Consider the following 20,235-nt stretch of genomic DNA (forward strand, 5'->3'; position numbering starts at 1 on the left):
GGGGTTTTGATAGAGATTGTGTTATAGATCAATTTGGGGAGTATGGCTATCCTAACAAAATTAAGTGTTAATTTAATCCATGAATATGGGATAACTGTCCATTTACTTAAGTTTTTAATTTCTTTCAGTAATAATTTATGGTTTTTGGTGTATAAATCTTCTGGGGGTTTAAAAAATTTTTTTCCTAAGTATTCTTTCTGATGTTCTTGTAAACAGAATTGTTTTCTTAAATTCATTTCAGGATTACTCATTGCCAGAATATGGAAATAGAGTTGACTTTTTAATATATTTACATCTTACAACCTTACTTTGTATACTTCATAATTCTATTAGTTTTTTTTTTTTAATTCTTCAGGATTTTCTGCATATAAGAACATGTCATTTGTGATAGGGACAGTTTTATCGCATCCTTCCCAATCTGGATGCCATTTATTTCTTTTTCTTGCCTAATTGCCCTGGCTAGCACCTCAGTGCAGCGCATACAGTGCTGTGTGGAAGTGACAGAGCAGGTATCTCTGTTTTTTCCTCTTTGAGGAGGAGGCATTCAGTCGTTCATCATTTAGTATGGCTTTAGCTGTGGGTTTTTCTTAGTGGATTTTCTTTTCTTTTTTTTGGCTGCACTGCGCGGCTTGTGGGATCTTAGTTCCCCGACCAGGGATTGAACCCAGGCCCTTGGCAGTGAAAGCGCTGAGTCCTTACCACTGAACCTCCAGGGAATTCCCTAGCTGTGGGTTCTTCATAGATGCTCTTTATCAGGTTGAGGATGCTTCCTTCTATTCATAGTGTGTTGGATTTTTTTTTTAATTAAAAAAAGTGTTGGATTTTGTTAATTTTTTCTAAATTCGAGTTGATCATGTGTTTTCTCTTTTATTCTATTAATATAGTGTATTATACTGATTTTCAGATGTTAAACCAATCATATTCCTGAGATAAATCTAATGTCATGGTGTATAATCCTTTTTATATGTTGCTAGCTTTGGTTTGTAGTATTTTGTTGACTACTAGTGTGTAGTTTTTCTTTCGTGTGATGTTTCTGTTTGGTATTGGTATCAGGATGTAACTGGCCTCTTAGAATGATTTGAGTTTTTCTTATGCTTCTTTTAAAGAGTCTGTGAAGGATTGGTATTAATTGTTCCTTAAACATTTGGTAGAATACATCTGGGCCTGTGCTTTTCTTTGTGGGCAGTTTGTAAACTGTTAATTCAATATAATATTTTTGTTAAGACCAGTTATAAGTGAACATTCATCTTGTGAGAATACCTGTTGATATTTGATTATTCAGCCAACCTTTCTCTTATATAATATACAAATCGAAAGAAATTTTGATATACCTACTTTTTAACTTTCTTTTTTCTCCTGTTACAGGTCTGTAATTACTCTGGAATCAGTAAGCCATGGCGTCAAAGAAATTTGCTGTTAAGGTAAGTAATGCTTAATAGCTTTCTTTAAAATGATTAATCACTTTCTAATATAACTGAGTCCTGTGTTAATTGAAAACAGTAGCCCTGAACTTTTCTTCTACTCTTCAAATTTGGGACACTACTGAAAACTTGAAGTAGGTGATTGAAAATTTGCATGTTAAGAATGAGATAGGGGGAGAAAATGAATGGTTCATATGGTCATGGGAGTTTCTTGCTTAAAGTCTTTTGTAAGGTGCCTTTGGGGCATAACTTGGTCCTTAATGTTAAAAAGTATCATTCACATTGTATGTCCATGGCGTGATTTTTGATTATGACAAAGCACGTAAAAGTAAAGAAGCAGGCAGCAAATGCTGCACCTGGGTGAATGCCAGGAGCTTGTTCTCCTGCCTGGCTGCCCTCTTCTGCTTTCCTCTTGTAAGCATCTCTTCTCTATCCCTTGATGGCTGGGTCCGAGACCTTCTCAATTTTGGAGGAATGGGAGGGTCACCTGTGAGGGGTGGTGGGGAAGGAAAGGGGAAGAATTGGTAGTGAGTACAGTCGACCCTCCAGGTTCTGCATCCGAGAGTCCTGCATCCAACTAGCTGCAGATCCAGTCTCGAGAGGAACCGTTGTATGAAGGATGCTTCACATATGCCTGTTCTTTAGGGCATTTTCCCTGTGCTAGTGTTTAATTAAGCAGAAATTCAAAACGCCAAAACAGAGAAATCATAGTGGTTAACCAGATCAGATACTGTTTAGTGTTGTAGTCGTATCTTATCTTTACCAAGTCAGTGCTTTAGATTTACAACATATTTATACATTTCATTACTTACAATTATTTCTAGTATTTGTATATTCTGTATGTAATATTCCTCTCTGTGAGAGATTATAAGTGCTGAATATTCACAATCTGTCTGTCTAAAAATGTCTTTTGGTTTTCCTCTAGAAAGTAAAGTTTGTTTTAGAATTTTAGGTTGCACATCAGTTCCTCTCAGCACTTTAAAGGTATTTTTCCATTGTCTTTTGAAATCTCTTATTGCAACTGAGAAATGTTTTAATTATCAGTTGATGCTTAAAAACCACCTTAAAACATAGTGACTTAAAACAGAAGCCATTTTATTCTCTCTCAGGATTCTGTAGGTCACCTGGTATCAGTTGGGCGGTTTCTCCTCTTGATGTTGGCTGGGGCTGCAGTCATCTGGGGACTCAGTTCAGCCGGCACAACGAAGCTGGCTGCGCATGTGGCTGGCAGTTGATCCTGGCTGTGCTTGGAATCTCACCTGGGGCTGTTAATTGTTGCCCTCAGTTCTCATTCAGGTGGCTGCTCTGTGTGGCTTGGGCTCCTCTCCTAGCTTGGTGGCTGAGTTTTGAGGGATGGTGTCCCAGAGCAAAAGTTGCGGGAAGAAAAAAGTGTAATTTGTCCGTCCCTTGAAGGCCTGAGCTCAGAAGTCCCACGTGCGTTTCCTCTGCATTCTATTGGTCAGAGCACTCAGAGGGTCAGCTCCAGGGAAGCTGCAACTCTCCATGGGAGAAGCAGCTTGTGCTTACAGGGAGGGGGAGAATCTGGGGGTGAATCTGTGGAGACTAGTCAGCAAAGAAGTCTACTGTCAGCCCATCGTGATTTCTTTCTTTGTTATCTTGCTTATCAAGATATCTTGGTTCTCTTTGGTTGCTCTTAAGATTTTGTGTCTTTGATATTCTATAGTTTCACTGTGAAATCTTGAGATACAGACTTTTTATTTATCTGGCTTGGGATGCAATGTACATCTTCATTTGGAAGAGTCAAGTCTTTCATCAATTTTGGAAAATTTCGACCTTTTTCTCTTCAAGTACTGCTCCTCTCTGTTCTCTCTGATCTCTTCTTCTGGAGCTCTTGTATGAAGTTTGTTGAATAGTCCCACGTAACTGTTTATTATGTGCTAGAGGGTGATGTTAACTCATCCAAGACTGAGCGCCTGCAGGCTGTCTGCTCAGAAAAGGACTGGGCCTTTTGCAAAGCTTCGCCCAAACCGGCTATGGTCCATTCGGATAGACAATCCTCGTCAGCCGCAAAGCTTAGACCCTAGGCTCCTAATTATGCCAGAGCTGGGTCAGTTGATTTCCAAGACATACATACTGATGTGGTAAATTCTGCTACGAGATTGCCTGATCTCACAGCTGCACCAGCAAGACTTGGAACCTAACTCCCAGATCATGCCAGGTGGGGGAGTGACCCCAACCATGGGTGTCAAGCCAGCAGGTTAGGGATAGTCAAAGTTCTGACACATTATATGGAAGATGCTACACATCATGTTGTGTTGGTGTCCCTGCCTCTGTCTGATCACACAGGCAAGGAACAAGTGCTTTCCTAATCATGCAGTTTAAAAGGCCCACAACCCAAGCACTGGGATCCCATTTGGAAGGTCTGACATCCTGCCCAGCCAGATGGCTGTGCACAGCCCTAGGGTGTCATGGGCAACAGGGGACATGCACACCTGCTCTTGCTGCAGTCACCATGTGCCCGCTCTGATGAACTCTGCTTGGCCATTTTCCATTTCCTTTTTCTCTTCTCTTTATGTCTGTATGTTGCATTCAGAGTGCTTTTTATCAGATCTCTTCCAGTTTAGTAAAAGCTTGTCATCAGTATTTATTCTTCTTTTTAATCTGTATTTATTCTATTCTTTGTTTATTTTTAGTGACTGTATTTTTCATTTGAGAATTTGTGTTTTTTTAATGCAAATTCTACCAATTCTTTTTTTATATATATACTTGTCCTTTTTTTCAATATGTTTCCATATCCTTCTTTTATCTCCTTCATAATCTTAAAGTAGTTGATTTTATAGCCTCTTTTAGATTGTTCTGTTATTTCCACTGTTACTTACTAAGTGTGAAATACACGGGTGGAAAGACCTATGAGCTCAGCCCTGCAGAGCAGTGGAGCGGTTTCAAGTTTACTTCTGCTGGAGCCATTGGCATTTTGGTGGTTTTGGACCAGGTTTGTATTCATTTCAGGGCTTGGGATTCCACCACCTTGTGGGTAGTCTGACTTTGCAACCCACAACTGAGTATGGCACAAGCTTAGTGTTTTTAGTTTTTAGTTTGTAGTATTTTAGTATTTTCCTTGCTGTTCTCTCACCCCTGCCCCCCCACCCCCCACCCCTGCCAAAGCCCTAGGTGGATGGCAGGCTTTCATGCTGCTTCCCTTGGTCAGCGAGCAGAGATTTTTTTTTGCATTTTCATGAAACCCACAGTTTCTCAAGAGGATGGAAGGAAAAGCTCTCCTGTTCCAAGAAATTGTGGACAAACTTACCCATACGAACCCAAAGAGTATTATATGAAGATATCTACAAATTGAGTACTTATTTCTGTGTCAAGCTTTGTCTTATGTGCTAAGCTGATACAAAGAACTGAAAGTTGAAGTTCTTCACAACTCTGGACTTAACTGGAATGAGTTTATTCCCAACTCCTCTCTCTCTCCTACCCTTTTTAGGCATTAGGATGCCAGCTCTCAGCTATCCTGGCTTCCAAATACTCTGACAACTAGGCTTGAACCTTCCAAAGGGGTGATTATTTTTTTTCCAGCTTGGTTGAAATATCATTGACATTTAACATTGTGTAAGTTTAAGGTGTACAATGTGTTGATTTGATAAATGTATAAATTACAAAATGTTTTCCACAGTAATTTTAGTTAACACGTCCTTCACTTCACATAATTACCATTTTGTTGTTGTCATGGTGAAAACATTAGAGCTTTACTCTCAAGTATACAGTACAGTGTTGTTAACTCTAGTCACCATGCTGTACATTACATCCCCGGAACTTATTCTTCTTATAACTAAAAGTTTGTACCCTTCAACCAACATCACCCTATTTACTGCACCCCTCAGCCCCTGGCAACCACCATTCTACTCTGTTTCTATGAATTCGATGTTTTAAGATTCCACATATAAGTGAAATCATACAGTATTTATTTGTCTTTCTCTGTCTGAGTTACTACACTTAGCATAATGTCCTCAGGGTCTATCTGTGTTGCTGCAAATGGCAGAATTTCCTTTTTATGGCTGAATAATATTCCACTGCATGTGTATGCCATATTTTCTTTATTCATTCGTCTGTCAGTGGACACTTAGGTTGTTTCCATGTCTTGGCTATTGTGAATAATGCTGCAGTGAACACGGAGTGCAGATATCTCTTCAAGATAGTGATTTCATATCCTTCAGATATATACCCAGAAGTGGGATTGCTGGATCATATGGCAGTTCTATTTTTAAATTTTTGATTAACCTCCATGCTGTTTTCTATAGTGGCTGCACCAATTTACATTCCCACCAACCATGCAGCAGGGTTCCCTTTTCTCTACAGTCTCACCAGCATTTATCTCTTGTCTTTTTCATAATAGCTATTCTAACAGGTGTGAGGTGATATCTCATTGTGGTTTTCATTTACCTTTCCAAAGGAATGATATTGATTAGTGCTGATAGGGATTTGTTATTTTTAGTAGTCTTTTCAGAGAACCAAATTCGGCTTTCATTTTATTTTCCTGTAGCATACTTGTTTTCTATTTTATTGATTTCTTTATTATTTCCTTCCTTCTACATTCTTTGAGCAAATTTGTCCTTCTTTTTTCAGCTTCTTAAGGGGGAAGCTTAAATCATTGATTTTGGAACCTTTCTTCTTTTCTAGTATATGCACTTAAAGCTATGCATTTCTCTCTAAGGACCTACTTTACTTGTATCCTCTTGTTTTGATAGAGATGCTGTTAAAGTAGGAATTTTGCTTCCATTCAAATCAAAATGTTTTCTAATTTTCATTGTTTCATTTTTGATTATGGCTTATTCAGATGTATATTGTATAGTTTCTAAGTATTTGGAAATTTTCTAATAATCATTTTGTTATTAGCGTAATCATTTTGTTTAGCGTAATTCCTCTATTGATATTTTGGTTAATGTTCTATAAACACTTGAAAAAAGTGGTGCTTGTCAGGTGCATTGAACTGTATATCTGACTCAGGTCAGGTTTGTTGATTCTATTGTAAAAAATGTGCTTTGTGTTTACTCATATTTTGTCCACTTGTTTGATCAGTTGAGAGAGGTGTGTTAAAATCTCCAACTATGGTTTTAGATTTGTATATTTGTCCTTTTATTGATCTTGGCTTTGTATATCTTAAGGCTATATTAACATGTATATACAAATTTATGATTGCTCTTTCTGTTGAATAGAATCTTTCATTATTATGAAATATCTCTTTTTGTTTCTAGTCATACTTAACCTACAGTCTACTTGTCTGATATAAGTAGGGCCTGCATCTGGCATCCCCCAACCAGATATCTAAGTCCCCCACTGGATTCCTGAAGCCCAGCAGTCAGTAAGTTCCACCCATGTACAGAAACTTTCCAGTCAGAGATTTATTGTCTGTTCTTAATTATGAATGGACAAAAGTTACCACCAGAGATTTAAGGAAAACTTGAGAAACAGAAAACCAGAGAACTGAAAAAGAGAGAAAAAAGCAAATGAGCAAAACTGGAGGATCAGAGAGATTCTAGTAAGCAAGAAAATACTTTTAAAAACATTATAATTAGTATCCTCAAAGCAAAAAAGGAGACTATTATAACCATGTGACAAGTTCAGGATTTTATGAATAAGGGAAATTCCTGAAAATAGGTAAGAGCTCTTGTAAATTAAAAATATGATAGAAATAAAAATTTAGTAAAGTATGGGAAGATGGATAAGGAATACTGCCCAGAAAGTAGAGCAAAAAGGTAATAGTTAAAAAAATGGGAAGATAATACAAGAAAATTAGAGGTGTACAGTATTGATATGAAAATTTGATTTTGAAAAAAAAATTGATATGAAATTGATATGAAAACGTTCTAGAAAGGAAAACAAAGAAAATGGTGGAGAGGAAAATTATGAAAGAAGTAATATGATAAAATTACTAGAAATGATGGCAAAAAGTTACTATTTGAAAGTTTCTGTGAGAGTGCACCTAAAAAAGGCAAGGAAAACAAGTTGTACTAAGGCGCATCATCCTAAAATTTCATAACACCGGGAACTCAGAGAAGATCCTAAAAGAAAATCAGATCACATACAGAGGATCAGATTCAGAACAGCCTTCCCAGCAGCTGTAGTTGTGGACAGTGGAACAATTCCTTAGATATTCTGAGGATAATAGTTTCTGATCTTGGGTGGCCTCAGCCTGCAGCAGCTTGAAGCAGGGTTTTGGTTCCCCGGCCAGAGATTGAGGCTGGGTTGCGGCAGTGAAGCACAGAAACCTAGCCACTAGACCAGTGGTCAGTGACAAGGCCCTGGCCCTTTGGCTTTGCAGAAGAGAGTTCCCACAGAGACGGAAAGTAGTGAAACAAGTAAAGTGTCTATTAGGAGAAAAAAAAAAGAGTAGAGGATGTGTGGATAGACACACGGGCGGACTCAGAGAGAGTCGCGCCCTCGTGGTAGTTTGAATCACTTTTATGGGGCATTTCTTCCGGGTTTCCTTTGGTCTATCACTTTGCTTTGCCTGGTTCTGAATCCGTATTTGGAACATCTCAGGATCCTCCCATGTGTTCACGTGCATCTCTCAGCCAAGATGGATTCCACCGAAGAGGCCTATGGGTAGTTGGCCTCTTACTGTGGGGTGGCTCCCCCCTCCCTTTTTGACCTCCAAGGAGCTTTCTAGTCGAGAAAGTTTCCTTGACTTGGAGAATGAGAAATATGTGGTCTCTTATCTTCTATCTAGGCAGGGCCCAGCCTCCTCTGTCAATTGTCCTGCTATTCTCATCTTGGAGTATCAGTTCACAGGGAACAAATCTCCAATTGCTTACCCTGGTGCGGGGGGTTGGGGGGGGCTTGTGGCCCATCTACCTCCTGCCTCAGTTTCCAGCCCTGAATGCTATTCACAGCTCAACTTTCAATCACATGTTAAGGTGGAATAGAGGCATTTTCAGACTTGCAAAGGCTAAAAAAATTTTTCTTCTAATGTACCCTATTTTAGGAAGGATATGATTTTTCCCGGATGGGACGGTGAACAGAGAAAGGATGAGATTGGGATCCAGGAAATAGGGAATCCAGCAGTTGAGGGCCTAAGCCAATCCTATGATGATCAATTGTGTATAATGCTTAGAGAGTAACCAGTCCAATTGGAACAGGACAGATGGTTCTATGAAAGATGTCTCCAACAAAAAAGGAAATGAATAAAATACCACATGTACTTAAATGTATTGAGGGGAGTTTCTGTAGGTCAGAGTGTGGGAATGATTTAGTGGTAGGAATATGGGAAACTATCCCTTAATTCTAAGCAAACAAAAGATTATGCAAGATAGAAAAGTAAGCATAGTATAACTACATGGCTCAGCTTTGAACACTTCATATTTTGCGATCTTCAAATTTTGGAAGTCTGGGGAAGGAGACGTGTGAGCGGGTGGGTTGCAAGCATTATGTTTCCATTTTCCATGGATAGTGTTTAAATCTGAAATAATAAAAGATTACAGTATAAACAAAATATTTAGAACTATTTAGTAAATACCAGATGACATAGATGAAGTTCTCAGTGTGGTGTCTCCTAGTGAGTGAAAGTTGGGGTGAGGGGGGAGCCAGGATGGGGCGGAGGAGGACTGTTTTTGATAGGTCATTTTACTCTGTGTATATGGATTACTATGATAAAAAATCACATGAATAAAAGTTAAAAGGAATTAACTTATGCAAATTTTCATATAGATGCATTTACTTTTGACCATCTGGGTTGAAAAATACTTGGATAGAGCACGGTTTCCAAACTAACAGAAAAGCAGATGAATACCCAACAATTTGCCACTTGCACCTCAGTTTATTCTGAGACTTTCCTTGGAATGGTATTAATTATCCATGCAAACAGGTTATTCTTATTCAAATGAAGAAAGGTCTTCTGACCTTCCTGCATAGAAGAGGGCTTTTTAAAAACAAAGCAAAACAAAACAAAACAAAACAAAACACTGCTGTGACCCTGGCCTTCAGCTCTTTCTTATAACTGCCTCCTAGGCCAGAATTTCAGGAAATGGCAGTGGTGTATGAGATAAGTCCTTGGAACCCCAGCTTTCAGGGTCTCTTGACTTCTGGGCCACTGCAGCCCAGGGCAGGAGGATGCGTCCTAAACTCCAGTGGAGGCTTTCTCAGCTCAGAGTAGTAGTGGCAGCAGACACATGTCTCCCCAAGGCTCCTCCGTGATCTTAATTCTAGCTCTGCACCCACCCCAGTGTTTTAGAACTTCCATAATTATAAGTTCTTTAGGGAACAAGGGGTCAGAAAGTTACACCCCACAGATGAGCTGCTTGTTTCTGTAAATAAAGTTTTATTGGAACACAGACACTCCCATTTGTTTATATGTTGTGCCTGGCTGCTTTTACGCTACAACGGCAGAGTTGAATAGTTGCAACAGAGACCGTATTGCGTGCAAAGTCTGAAACATTTATATATTACGTAAGCAGATTTAAGTATATAAATATATCTCTTAAAGCACATCTCCATTCGTACTGGCCATGTTTCAAGTGCTTCGAGGCACACATAGGTAGTAGTAGTAGTAACAGCTGAATTGGACAGCACGGGTCTGAATCAGTGAATCCTTCTGTACTCCTGCTTCCTTGCAGCTTGTCAGAGTAAGCTTTCAGTGAAGTTTACCTTGGGTTAAACCGGCTGTAAGGGCACGGTAAATTAGGAAGGTCAAGGCAACGCCCTTTCCTTTGCAGGTAGAAGCAAGAAATAGACATGGACATACAATGTATTCAAGTTTAGTAGGAAGGAAATAAATTTAAATAATAAATTATTGTGGAAAGTGTCAAATCAATATTCATGGTATCTACCTCTGAAAAGTTTATGGGTCCATCCCCCACTTCACAGGTGTTTTAAAAGTGTTGCCAGGTCTCACTCCCATGCAATTATAGTTACAATCTTATGATTTAAAATTTTCGACTTGGGTTCCAGCAGAGCAGTACTGTGTTCCTACCTCATTGTCTGTCTTTGTTTGTAGATCATTTCCTCTGCTTCCTGCATCTGTTTTCTTGGATTAGTTAGGTATTACACCAAAGTCTAGAATTCTTTTGGCTACAAAGCTTGCTCTGCTGCTTTCCCTTCCCACAGCCCACTTTATTGTGGGTGGGAAAATTTTTGTTGGGAGGGCTTGATTAATTAGAAGGGATTCATGGCTTCCCTAGCAGGAAGATTACAGAGCCTGGCTTAGTGACAGGCCAGTCGGTACTTAAGGAAAAACTCAGACCAGCCAGACTTCCTTGGAATGTGGATCTGGCTTTGTCTTCTTCCACAGGGAGTGTGTAATGACCTCCTTCCCACCCACTCCAGGAGACTTGAAGCTTTTACTTTTGCTGTTGATAGTTGTCCACTTTTTATTCCGGGGTTGGGGGGAGTGCGGTGTGCTGGACTTTTGGGGTATGAAGACTGAGCTGTTTCCTAAATCTGAAGTAACAGATTTAAGATTTTATTAATGTTAACAAAGAGAGGAGAGATTTTACATTAAAAAAAAAAAAAATCTCCCCGCATCGCTACTATCTGTTTTTCGTTCCATTCCTTTGTAGCAATTATAGTTTTATCTTCTCTGAATTTCAGTTAACCTTAGTCTCAGCATTCCTTAGAACAACCGCAAAAAGAAATATGCCCAAGAATTGACAGTAATTTCCCCTTTATAAAAAGTGAAGAGCAACTCTTTGAACTTCTAGAGAGAGAAAGTTGAATAGCAAATGGGCTTTTGTCTTGCTGGTTTGCCTCAGTGAATAACTTAAATTCTGTGCCTTAGGTTTTTCCTTTACCTAAAGGGAATGTAGCACTTTGTCATCAGCACTCATTTGGAAATAGATGCATTGATTTTGTGTTTTGAAAAAAAAGATGTATGCAAATATTTTCATATCAGTCGAGTTCTAGTTAATGACTCTCTATTAAATTTTGAGAAAGACTAAAACTGAAGTGTCCTAACACAATAAATCACAAAAGTTTTAAATGGTTACATTCTTTAGTAGAAATAAATCTGAAGGAAGGGTGTGCAACCTTTAACCCTGAGAATGTTTTTACAAAGGCATTTGTCTTTGTGAGACTTTCCAAGGTGAAAGAAGTAGCTCTGTATTCCTTCCCCTAGAACTTAAACTCTTCATCTTCCAGTTGCTTCTTAATTTTGTCTGTTTGTTGGGCGAGCTTGAAGTTTTAAAGACACACAGGATCCCTACAAGTTTTCCCAGTGGTCATGACACGCACACCAACTACAGTCGGTTGCTCCTCCTTCCCCACTGCATAGTATCTGTTCTGTTACGTTGCTCACGCTGGGAACTATTCAACTAAACGTGTGCTGAGTACTTGATAGATTTGGAATAAAGTTCATAAAAGTGTACCGGCCGTCACCCAGTTAAATGCTGCAACAGGCTTAAAGTTTTCAGGGACCTTCTCACTCCAGTGAGAGCATTTGTTCTGAGTGTTGATGACTTTGAAACAACATTCTTGTTGGACTTGAAATGAAACTTCCTTTTCCAAGTGTTCTCTCTGCTTCTCTGGCCAGACACCCAGTTTTCTGGGCTTTTTCCCCACTCCTTCCCCATGTGGATCAGCACATCTATGCTTTTTGGGAATGATTAGAAAGTGTTTAAATACAGCCCTGGCTTCTCACCCGCTTTTCAGTTTCAACTCTCCACCTGCCTCCCTGAAGTCTCTGCCTAAACTGATCCCTAAAACTTTGCACTAAGAATTCAGTTTATCACATTTTCTTCTAAATTGGCTTTTGCTTTGAATGTCCCTGGCTGTACCCTCACATCCTGGGCTCGCCAAATTACGCTGTCTCCCTGTCTTTCCTGCATCCATTCTCAACACAGTATACTGGACTTGCATCTTCTCTCTCCTTTTCTTATAAATTCAAGCCTTTATTATCCTTGTCATTTATGTTTCTGCACTGATCTCTGGATGACCTCTCTGCCTTTCTTGTCCTGCCATTCCAGTACACCCAGACAAGGATAATGTTTTCTTAAAGCCGTTTTCACCCTGTCACTTCCTTGCTTAAGCGATCAGAGTAATTCCTTTTGTTTAATCCGACCTCATCTAAACTCTCCAGCTCTATTCAAGGCACTCTGATAACTATTCTCCCCCTTCCTCTTTAACTTTGACCCATATTTTCATCTTGGAACTTGGGAACATGGCCCACCTATTCCTATGAAAGCGATGCATTTGCATTTCCTGCAGTGATCTGGCCTGTGGTTTTCTCTCTTCCTTTTCCCTCTCACCTTTTCTTCTGTAGTCTATACTCATCAGCTTTTTCCAGGCTTGACCAAAGACTCGCTTTTGTTTTCACACAAGATCTAAACTTTTCCTGCATCGATTACCCTCTCACTTTGTTCCTTTGACTGCTACGTGCAGCTTCTGTGGTCCGTGTTATATATATTCTCCAATTATTTATATCTATATCTACCCATACTCTTACAACATACTGTTCCCAGCCACATTTCCCAAGAAGAAGGACCTGTGCTCTGCTTGTTATGTATCTACCTTGAGTAATCCGGAGTATTTCTGAGGTGCCTGGTATCCCTCACTTTCCCTATTACAAAGATGAGAAATGTCTTTCCTCGTGGCTTATGGGAAACAGGAAAGTCACTCAAGCTTAGAGTTATTTCTTACTGGTCTTTTTTCAGTCCCAGACAAGGAATGTTGTAATCTTCAATTTGTGGTTTATTTCTTTTGTTAAAAAAAAATTGCATCTCAACCTGTTTCTCCTTTAAGGAGTCCACAGTTTCACTTTGAAAATATTTTAAGTAATTCTTTTGAAAATAGCCAAAATGACAATGTATAGAGTTTGCTTCTATTTGGCCTTCAGGAAAGTAAATTAGTCCAGTATAATGATGTTAATTCTTTGGACATCATCATATTTTAATTAACACCTTAGTGTTAGACCATGATATGCTAATTTTTTCCAACATACATACAAAGCACATGTGTGTTATTAACTTATTCTGGTGTCAAAAATAATTCTTAGTAGGAAAGTAGATTCAGGATCTCTCACAGATGCAAGAACTCAGTACGTTCCTTGGATTCTCTCTGAGGGCTGTAGAGGGCATCATTGTTCTGTGTTTTGTAAAGTACCTCTCTGCAGTGATCCAAGGAAGCACAGCAGCCAGAGTGCTTTTAAAATTGCTGGCTCATTCCTAAATCATCATGACATGCTAAATGCTGTGTTTGCTTGCCTGGGAGTTGTGTGTGTGCCCTCACCTATAGCCTGTTAGCCTGTGGATGTTTAGATTGCTCTGTCTTATAGTTCTCCTCACCGGGAAACACCACCGTTAACCACAGCGGAAGAAAACAGAACAACCCAAACTATCCACAGTGGCCTCAGAGGAAGCGTTGTCAGTGACACAGGATTGCCTCGGGCGTGCTTCCCTTCCAGATTCCAGAAGCGGAAGCGAGGGGCTGAGAGTGAGGGTCCCTTTGGTCCTTGCACGGCTTTGGGGCCCCAGCCCAGCCCTGATCCTAGCAGTAAAGGCTGGAGGGCTCGACTGGGACAAAGTCCTTGAAGTCGGTGTTATTACAGTTACTGTACTTCCTACTCACCTTTCCTAACTGTTATTGTTACTGTGAGTTTTGGGGATGCATGGTTGAGGAAGTGAGATGTAGGGTGGGGATTAACAGAGGGTCCTTGCATCCCAGAATCCCTGGGAATGGAAATGATATTTCACTGAATGGCGCACACGTGCAACAGTCCAGTCATTAGCCACGTGATGTAAGGATGCACAGTGTTCATTTATTCTTTTTTTTTTTTTGCGGTACGCGGGCCTCTCACTGTTGTGGCCCCTCCTGTTGCGGAGCACAGGCTCCGGACGTGCAGGCTCAGCGGCCATGGCTCACGGGCCCAGCCGCTCTGCGGCACGTGAGATCTTCCCAGACCGGGGCACGAACCCATGTCCCCTGCATCGGCAGGCGGACTCTCAACCACTGCGCCACCAGGGAAGCCCAGTGTTCATTTATTCTTATTGGCTTTTTCGATGTGTCTCTGGTAGTAACCTCTTGGAACACCCAGGATTAAGTAATATAGGAAATTAGGCCATTGCATAGGTCGCTTTGTTGCATGTGAGTAGCATGTGACAATAACATTCTGATCTTAAGACTACTAGAAACACCAAGTAAAGAATGAGTTTGTAATAGTGACCATACACAGCACACAGGCACGTGCTGTTTTGCAAGTGTGAGCTGAGATGAGGAAGAATGTTATGCTGTTTGTTTCACAAAGATGTAGTGTTATATAGATTCTGGCAAGGCATGTGCCAGGTCTGGCATCCCACTTTTCATGACCTGAAAAATTCACTGTCTCTTATGGATCAGTATTGAGATCATGTCTTGTTCTAAGTTTCTGTGATTCTCTATATTCTATTCATGTGACTCTAGGTTCTTTTATAGTACTTCTTGAAATTTAGATCCTCAGGTTTTTGAGGAAGGGATTCTAGAAGATGAAATTAGCATCAGACTTTTGATCAGGGTTCCTGATATCATGTTGTGGCTTCACTTGTGAAATGTGGATGACTGGGTGAATTGTGTTACCCTTCTGAGCATCCATTTCTTCAGCTGTGGGGTAGTGCTATTATTCCTATCTGTTTGACAGAGTTTCTTGTGGGTATCAGAGTAATAATAAAAGACAGTGCTGTCAAAGTGTTTGGGAAAAGAACACTTTATGCATGTCATGGGCCGTCAGTAATTATTTAATATTTTACAGTGACATTCTGTATAGTGTTAGAGGGACTTGGCCTGAGCGTCTTATTTGTTCTTTGTCTCATAATTCTTTGGCATGAGGACTAGTCTAATTCTTTTCATATGTGAGGTGTCAGCAAATCTTCGTTTATCCCTGGCGTGCAAGGCCCTGGGTTAGGCACTAGAGACACAGACAAGGGTGATGATTGCCTGTCCCTATCCTCAGGGGGTTTGTAATGAGAAATTAATGTGTCAAAATGTAAGCAGCCATAGGTGAGGGGAACACAGAGACGGTCCTGCAGAGCTGAGGTGTGAACAAATGAGTACAGTCATTTTGTTCAGCTCTGTTTCTTTACGGGATATTGTGGCAAAGCCCGAAGGTCACTCGGTCTTTGGGGTGCTCCGTTCGTGTGTCAGTTTACCTGCTGGGCTACAGTAGCAGGTGGCCAGGGCTAGAATTCCAGGGGCTTAGATTTCAGTCCTTATTATTGATTCTTGACTATGGACAGGTTAGTTAACCTCATATTTCAGTTAGCTATGTAACCAGCTAGCCCGAAACTTTTCATAATTCCATGGGTCAGAAAATCTTAGTGGGCAGTTTTTCTGCTTTACATGGCAGTGACCGGGTCCCTCATTTGGATGCATTCACATACCCACTGGGCTGGAAAGCTCAAAAGAGGGTTTCACTCCCATGTTCAGGCCTCCTCCACGATGCATATCTCTCTTCACAAGGCATCTTTCATTCAGTTGTCTAGCTTGAGCTCCCTTACAGCATGGTGCTGGCTTTCCAGAGAACATGACACTGGAAGATGCTAGGTTTCCTAAGGGCCGCATCTGGAGCTGGCAGACTCTGTTTGACACCGTGTTCTATTGGTCAGCAAATCACAAGGTCAGGAGAGAAGAAATAGACTCCTCTTCTTTCTTTCTTTCTTTTTTTTTTTAAGTAAATTTATTTATTTATTTTTTGGCCGCGTTGGGTCTTTGTTGCTGCGTGCGGGCTTTCTCTAGTTGCAGTGAGCAGGGGTTACTCTTCGTTGCAGTGCACAGGCTTCTCATTGTGGTGGCTTCTCTTGTGGCAGAGCACAGACTCTAGGCACAAGGGCTTCAGTAGTTGTGGCTCGCGGGCTCTAGAGCGCAGGCTCCGTAGTTGTGGCGCACGGGCTTAGTTGTTCCGCGGTGTGTGGGATCTTCCCGGACCAGGGCTCGAACCCATGTCCCCTGCATTGGCAGGCGGATTCTTAACCACTGCACCACCAGGGAAGCCCAGCTCCTCATCTTGACGGGACGAGCAGTGTGCTTAAGTGAAGGAGGGGAGGAATTGTTGGTGGCCATCTCTGGGGATTGTTTACCACATATGTTCCTATCTCTTAAATCTTATCTATTAGTATCTATTAAACGAGGTGTTGAATTAGCACATCTCTAACGACCTGTCTAGTCCTACATTTTGATAATTCCCTAAACTTTTATTGGAGGAATTTTTTGTGTATGATATAGTGGAAAGAATTTGGGCTTTGGAGGCAGAAAAGCCTGGGTTTGAACCAGGGCATCACCATTGACCTGCACTTTGGAAAGTAATTTAAGTACCCACTTGTCAAATAGGAAATAGGGTTAATTAAGTGGTGTTAATATAAACTCCTTTCTGGGATAATCATCCGTCTCAGCACAGAGTCACCACTTAGAAAGTGTTAGCATTTTTCCCTTTTCACTGCCTTGTTACCTGATATGGGTCTTTTCAAAGCCAGTAGTAGTTGAAGACGTTAATTGCCATTCATTTTGCTTAATTCTGATAAGGATGATTAAGTATTTAATCACATTTTGCCAGTGCAAGGATATTTTTCTAGTTCAAATAAGACTGTTCATTTCGTTTATCCATTTTGGTATTATAAATTATTTCTAGAACATTGGTGCTCCTTAAAAATAAGTATTTTGAAAATGTATTTTGGTCTGTGAACAGCTGACTTATTTGGCATTTCTGGTATCTTTTGTCTGGAAGAAAGAAAAAGCCATGTGGGGTGGCCAGCATTCAGTCTGGCTGTTTTGGACTGTGGTGGTGCCTGGCCTGTGAACCAGCACTGGTGTGTGAGACTGGGACATGTGCTTCTACTACTGTCCTACCTGGGTCCAAAATGAAGCTCAGAGACAAAGGGGAGGAAGAGAAAAGGCAGACCCTGTAGTCTCTAAAGCACTGGTTCTCAAAGTGTGTTCTCTGGACCAGCAGCATAAGCATAGCCTGTGCTAATTGCACTATTTTTATATTAGTGTTATTGTGAGGGTTAAATGAAATGATGCATATTAAGTGCTTAGCAAAGGTAGCCATTTTAAGAAACATTAGGCATTATCTCAATAATCATCATCGTAACAAATATTAATTATTGTGATTAACTTTTTTCCTCCAGCGTAGTTCATGAAGTAGCTTATTTTGCAATGTTTTTTAGAGCTACCAGAGTTCTTATTTCATTCTTTTAAAAATTTTGTGAATGATCTGTTGGTCTAACAATACTTCGTGTTGTCAAGTAAATGAAGACTTGTTTAAGCCATGTCTGAAGGTACTTCATAATTCTGAAGAAGATACTCTTCAGTCTAAAGCGATGTTGAGAGATCATGTAACATAGTTATGCAAATATGTTCAAAGCCTTAATGTCTGTGGGAGTCATTAATGCCACTGAATGAGTCCCCAGGCAATGTCTGAACTCTGGAGTTTGCTTTTAAAAGCTGTTCTCTCTCCAGACCCCTTTTCTTTCTTCATTTAGGTATCTGTGTCCTTAAACAAAAGTCTCTATGTGGAGTTTTTTTCCTTTTCTTTTCTTTCTTTTTTTTTTTTCTTTCATTTGTGGTCAAATAAGGATCATGGTTAACCCCAAACGGAAGGCCAACAGGGCTGAGTGGGGCCTGGGTTTTGAGGGGTCTTGAGTGGTGGAGACCCCGATCCTCTACAGCTCAGCCTGCTGCCTTGGTCACTTCCTCTTTCTCCCCTTAACCACTGTGTATAAGCCAAATCCCAAAGTGAAAAGCCGTTTATTGGTCTTTGCAGCCCGCTGATTCAGAGGCATGGGTGCTCTCTGGGGTGTCACTGTCTGACCACTGAGCTGTCGACCGCAGCTCACCTCAGCCTCCCTCTGGCACCTCCGTCCAGGAGTTTGCTCTCGCTGAGGGAGCCTTGGGTTCAGGTCATGGCCATTGCTTGACGGCTGGTCTCGCCCGCGCTTCCTAGTCTCGGCTTGCGTGTGGGTCCTCATCCTCTTGTCTCTCTCCTTCTTCGGGCCAGCATGGGGGGCGGTTCACGTAAAGCTGCTTTTCCCTGGAGGATGGGATCCCAGGCAGAGCCAGGGGCCCCAGAGGACATCGTGCTCAGGGTTTCTGACAGCGTTCCCTGGGAGCACTGCCTTCCACCGGGCCTGAGCCAGATCCCTGTCCCTGCTCCAGCCCGAGTGGCTCAGCTGCCATGGGTCTGATGTATTGGGTCCTGCATAGAATTTAACTGGGGGTGGGGGGGGGAGGAGGGGGAGATGACATAAAACACATTGACAAGCACAGATGTAGTCCAGCTCCTTCACAGACAAGATGAGAATCCTCGTGGGGCACAAGGTGAGGATCTGAAAAATTGCCCAGGAGAACTTAGTGCCTTATTTAGAGAGTAAGGACTGTATCGGGCTGGCAGTAATCAAGGCTGTTTGGAGGAAGAAACAGACCTGTGGAAACAATGGGAACTGAAAAGGGTACCTCATGATAGGGGAGCAGAGTGTCTCAGAGAACCCCGGCGTCGGGCTCTGTGGCTGAGCTTTGGGAACGTCTGGAGCGCCCAGGGCAGCTCCCTGCGGGCCTCTCTCTGAGAAGTGGGGCCTTGTTCTCTGCTTCTCCTTGTTACACTCCCTCTGCCCTCCTGTGCATGGTGTAGATCATGATGGCTCCTCACCTGCCAAGGGACATCTTTTATAAGACCCCTGTGCATTCCACCCCAATAAGCCACCTTCTGGAGGTGAATTTGCGTAGGCATCCACCTTTGCTCCAATGACTGTGGCGCAGGGGCAGGGTCACTTAGTGCATGCATGGCTGTCCATGCTCCTGCCTATTCTTGGGCATGGCAGTTGTCAGGATTAAAGGCACAGACTACCCCCAAAATTGCACGGCAGCATTTATAAGGTTTAGAGACTTTACTATAAAGTTTCTCCTTGCACTTGTGTAGAAGGCCTTCTTACAGAACATAATGAGTACTCAAAGTGTGGAGAGAGGTCTCTGGGGCATTCAGGAGGTAGCTGGAATAATCTGACCCTTGAGAAGGTTCTCTTGGTTACCGGGGATGAGGACGATCATAATTACTGCTTTACTTCATTTTGCAACTTGCTTTATTGTTGGTGTGCGTGTTGAGGCATCTTAAGGTCGTTCACATCCTCAGTGTACATTATGACAATTAAATCGAAATATTGCAACAATCAAGAAAAGTATCAAAGAGGGTATCATTCTACTCAAATTTTTGAATATCTACTCTATAGATGACATTCTGAGTCGGGACCCTCAGTAGTATGCATCTGGCCTTAAATCTTGAGTTCTGAAGCACTGAATGCATTCCATGGAACCCCTAGTCAGCTATGAGTCTGCACATTTGCTTCTGACTCAGCATTCCATTGTACTTCCCCCAGTGTGCAAAACTACAGAAACTGCATTGTAGCTTTAGTATTTTTTTTTTTTTTTCTCCGATACGCGGGCCTCTCACTGTTGTGGCCTTTCCTGTTGCGGAGCACAGGCTCTGGACGCGCAGGCTCAGCGGCCATGGCTCACGGGCCCAGCCGCTCCGCGGCATGTGGGATCTTCCCGGACCGGGGCACGAACCCATGTCCCCTGCATCGGCAGGCGGACTCTCAACCACTGCGCCACCAGGGAAGCCCGAGCTTTCGTATTTTTAATTGTCACCAAGCAGTGCTGCTACCGCTGTGCAGTCTCCCAACAGCTGATGAAATGCTTCCTGTTTTAAAGATGGCCTGATGGAATCCAATGGCGCTGCATCAGTTCCAATGCTTCTTGGGCCTGTTTCACTTCCCACAATGACTGACCCTCCATCTGCCATGACAGTGCATTCCTGGGCTGCTGCCCCCTTACTGGGTTGGTGATTGGAATGTTTATTTTTAGGGAGAGTTAAAATTATCCAGAGAAGAGTATCTTCTGTAAAATT

At 41.6% G+C, this 20,235-nt stretch overlaps 1 protein-coding gene across 1 annotated transcript in view; it reads left to right on the forward strand.

The window, feature by feature from the left end:
- Positions 1 to 20,235, forward strand: part of SLX4IP (SLX4 interacting protein) — a 185,165-nt gene that overhangs the window by 16,470 nt on the left and 148,460 nt on the right. Inside the window, 1 exon segment of the mRNA XM_082600690.1 lies at positions 1,366 to 1,421. Within this exon segment, the coding sequence (XP_082456816.1) occupies positions 1,395 to 1,421 (27 nt within the window). The 5' untranslated portion in view covers positions 1,366 to 1,394.

This window comes from Mesoplodon mirus (genome assembly GCF_964341445.2).
Source record: "Mesoplodon mirus genome assembly, chromosome: 15".
Lineage (NCBI taxonomy): Eukaryota > Metazoa > Chordata > Mammalia > Artiodactyla > Ziphiidae > Mesoplodon > Mesoplodon mirus.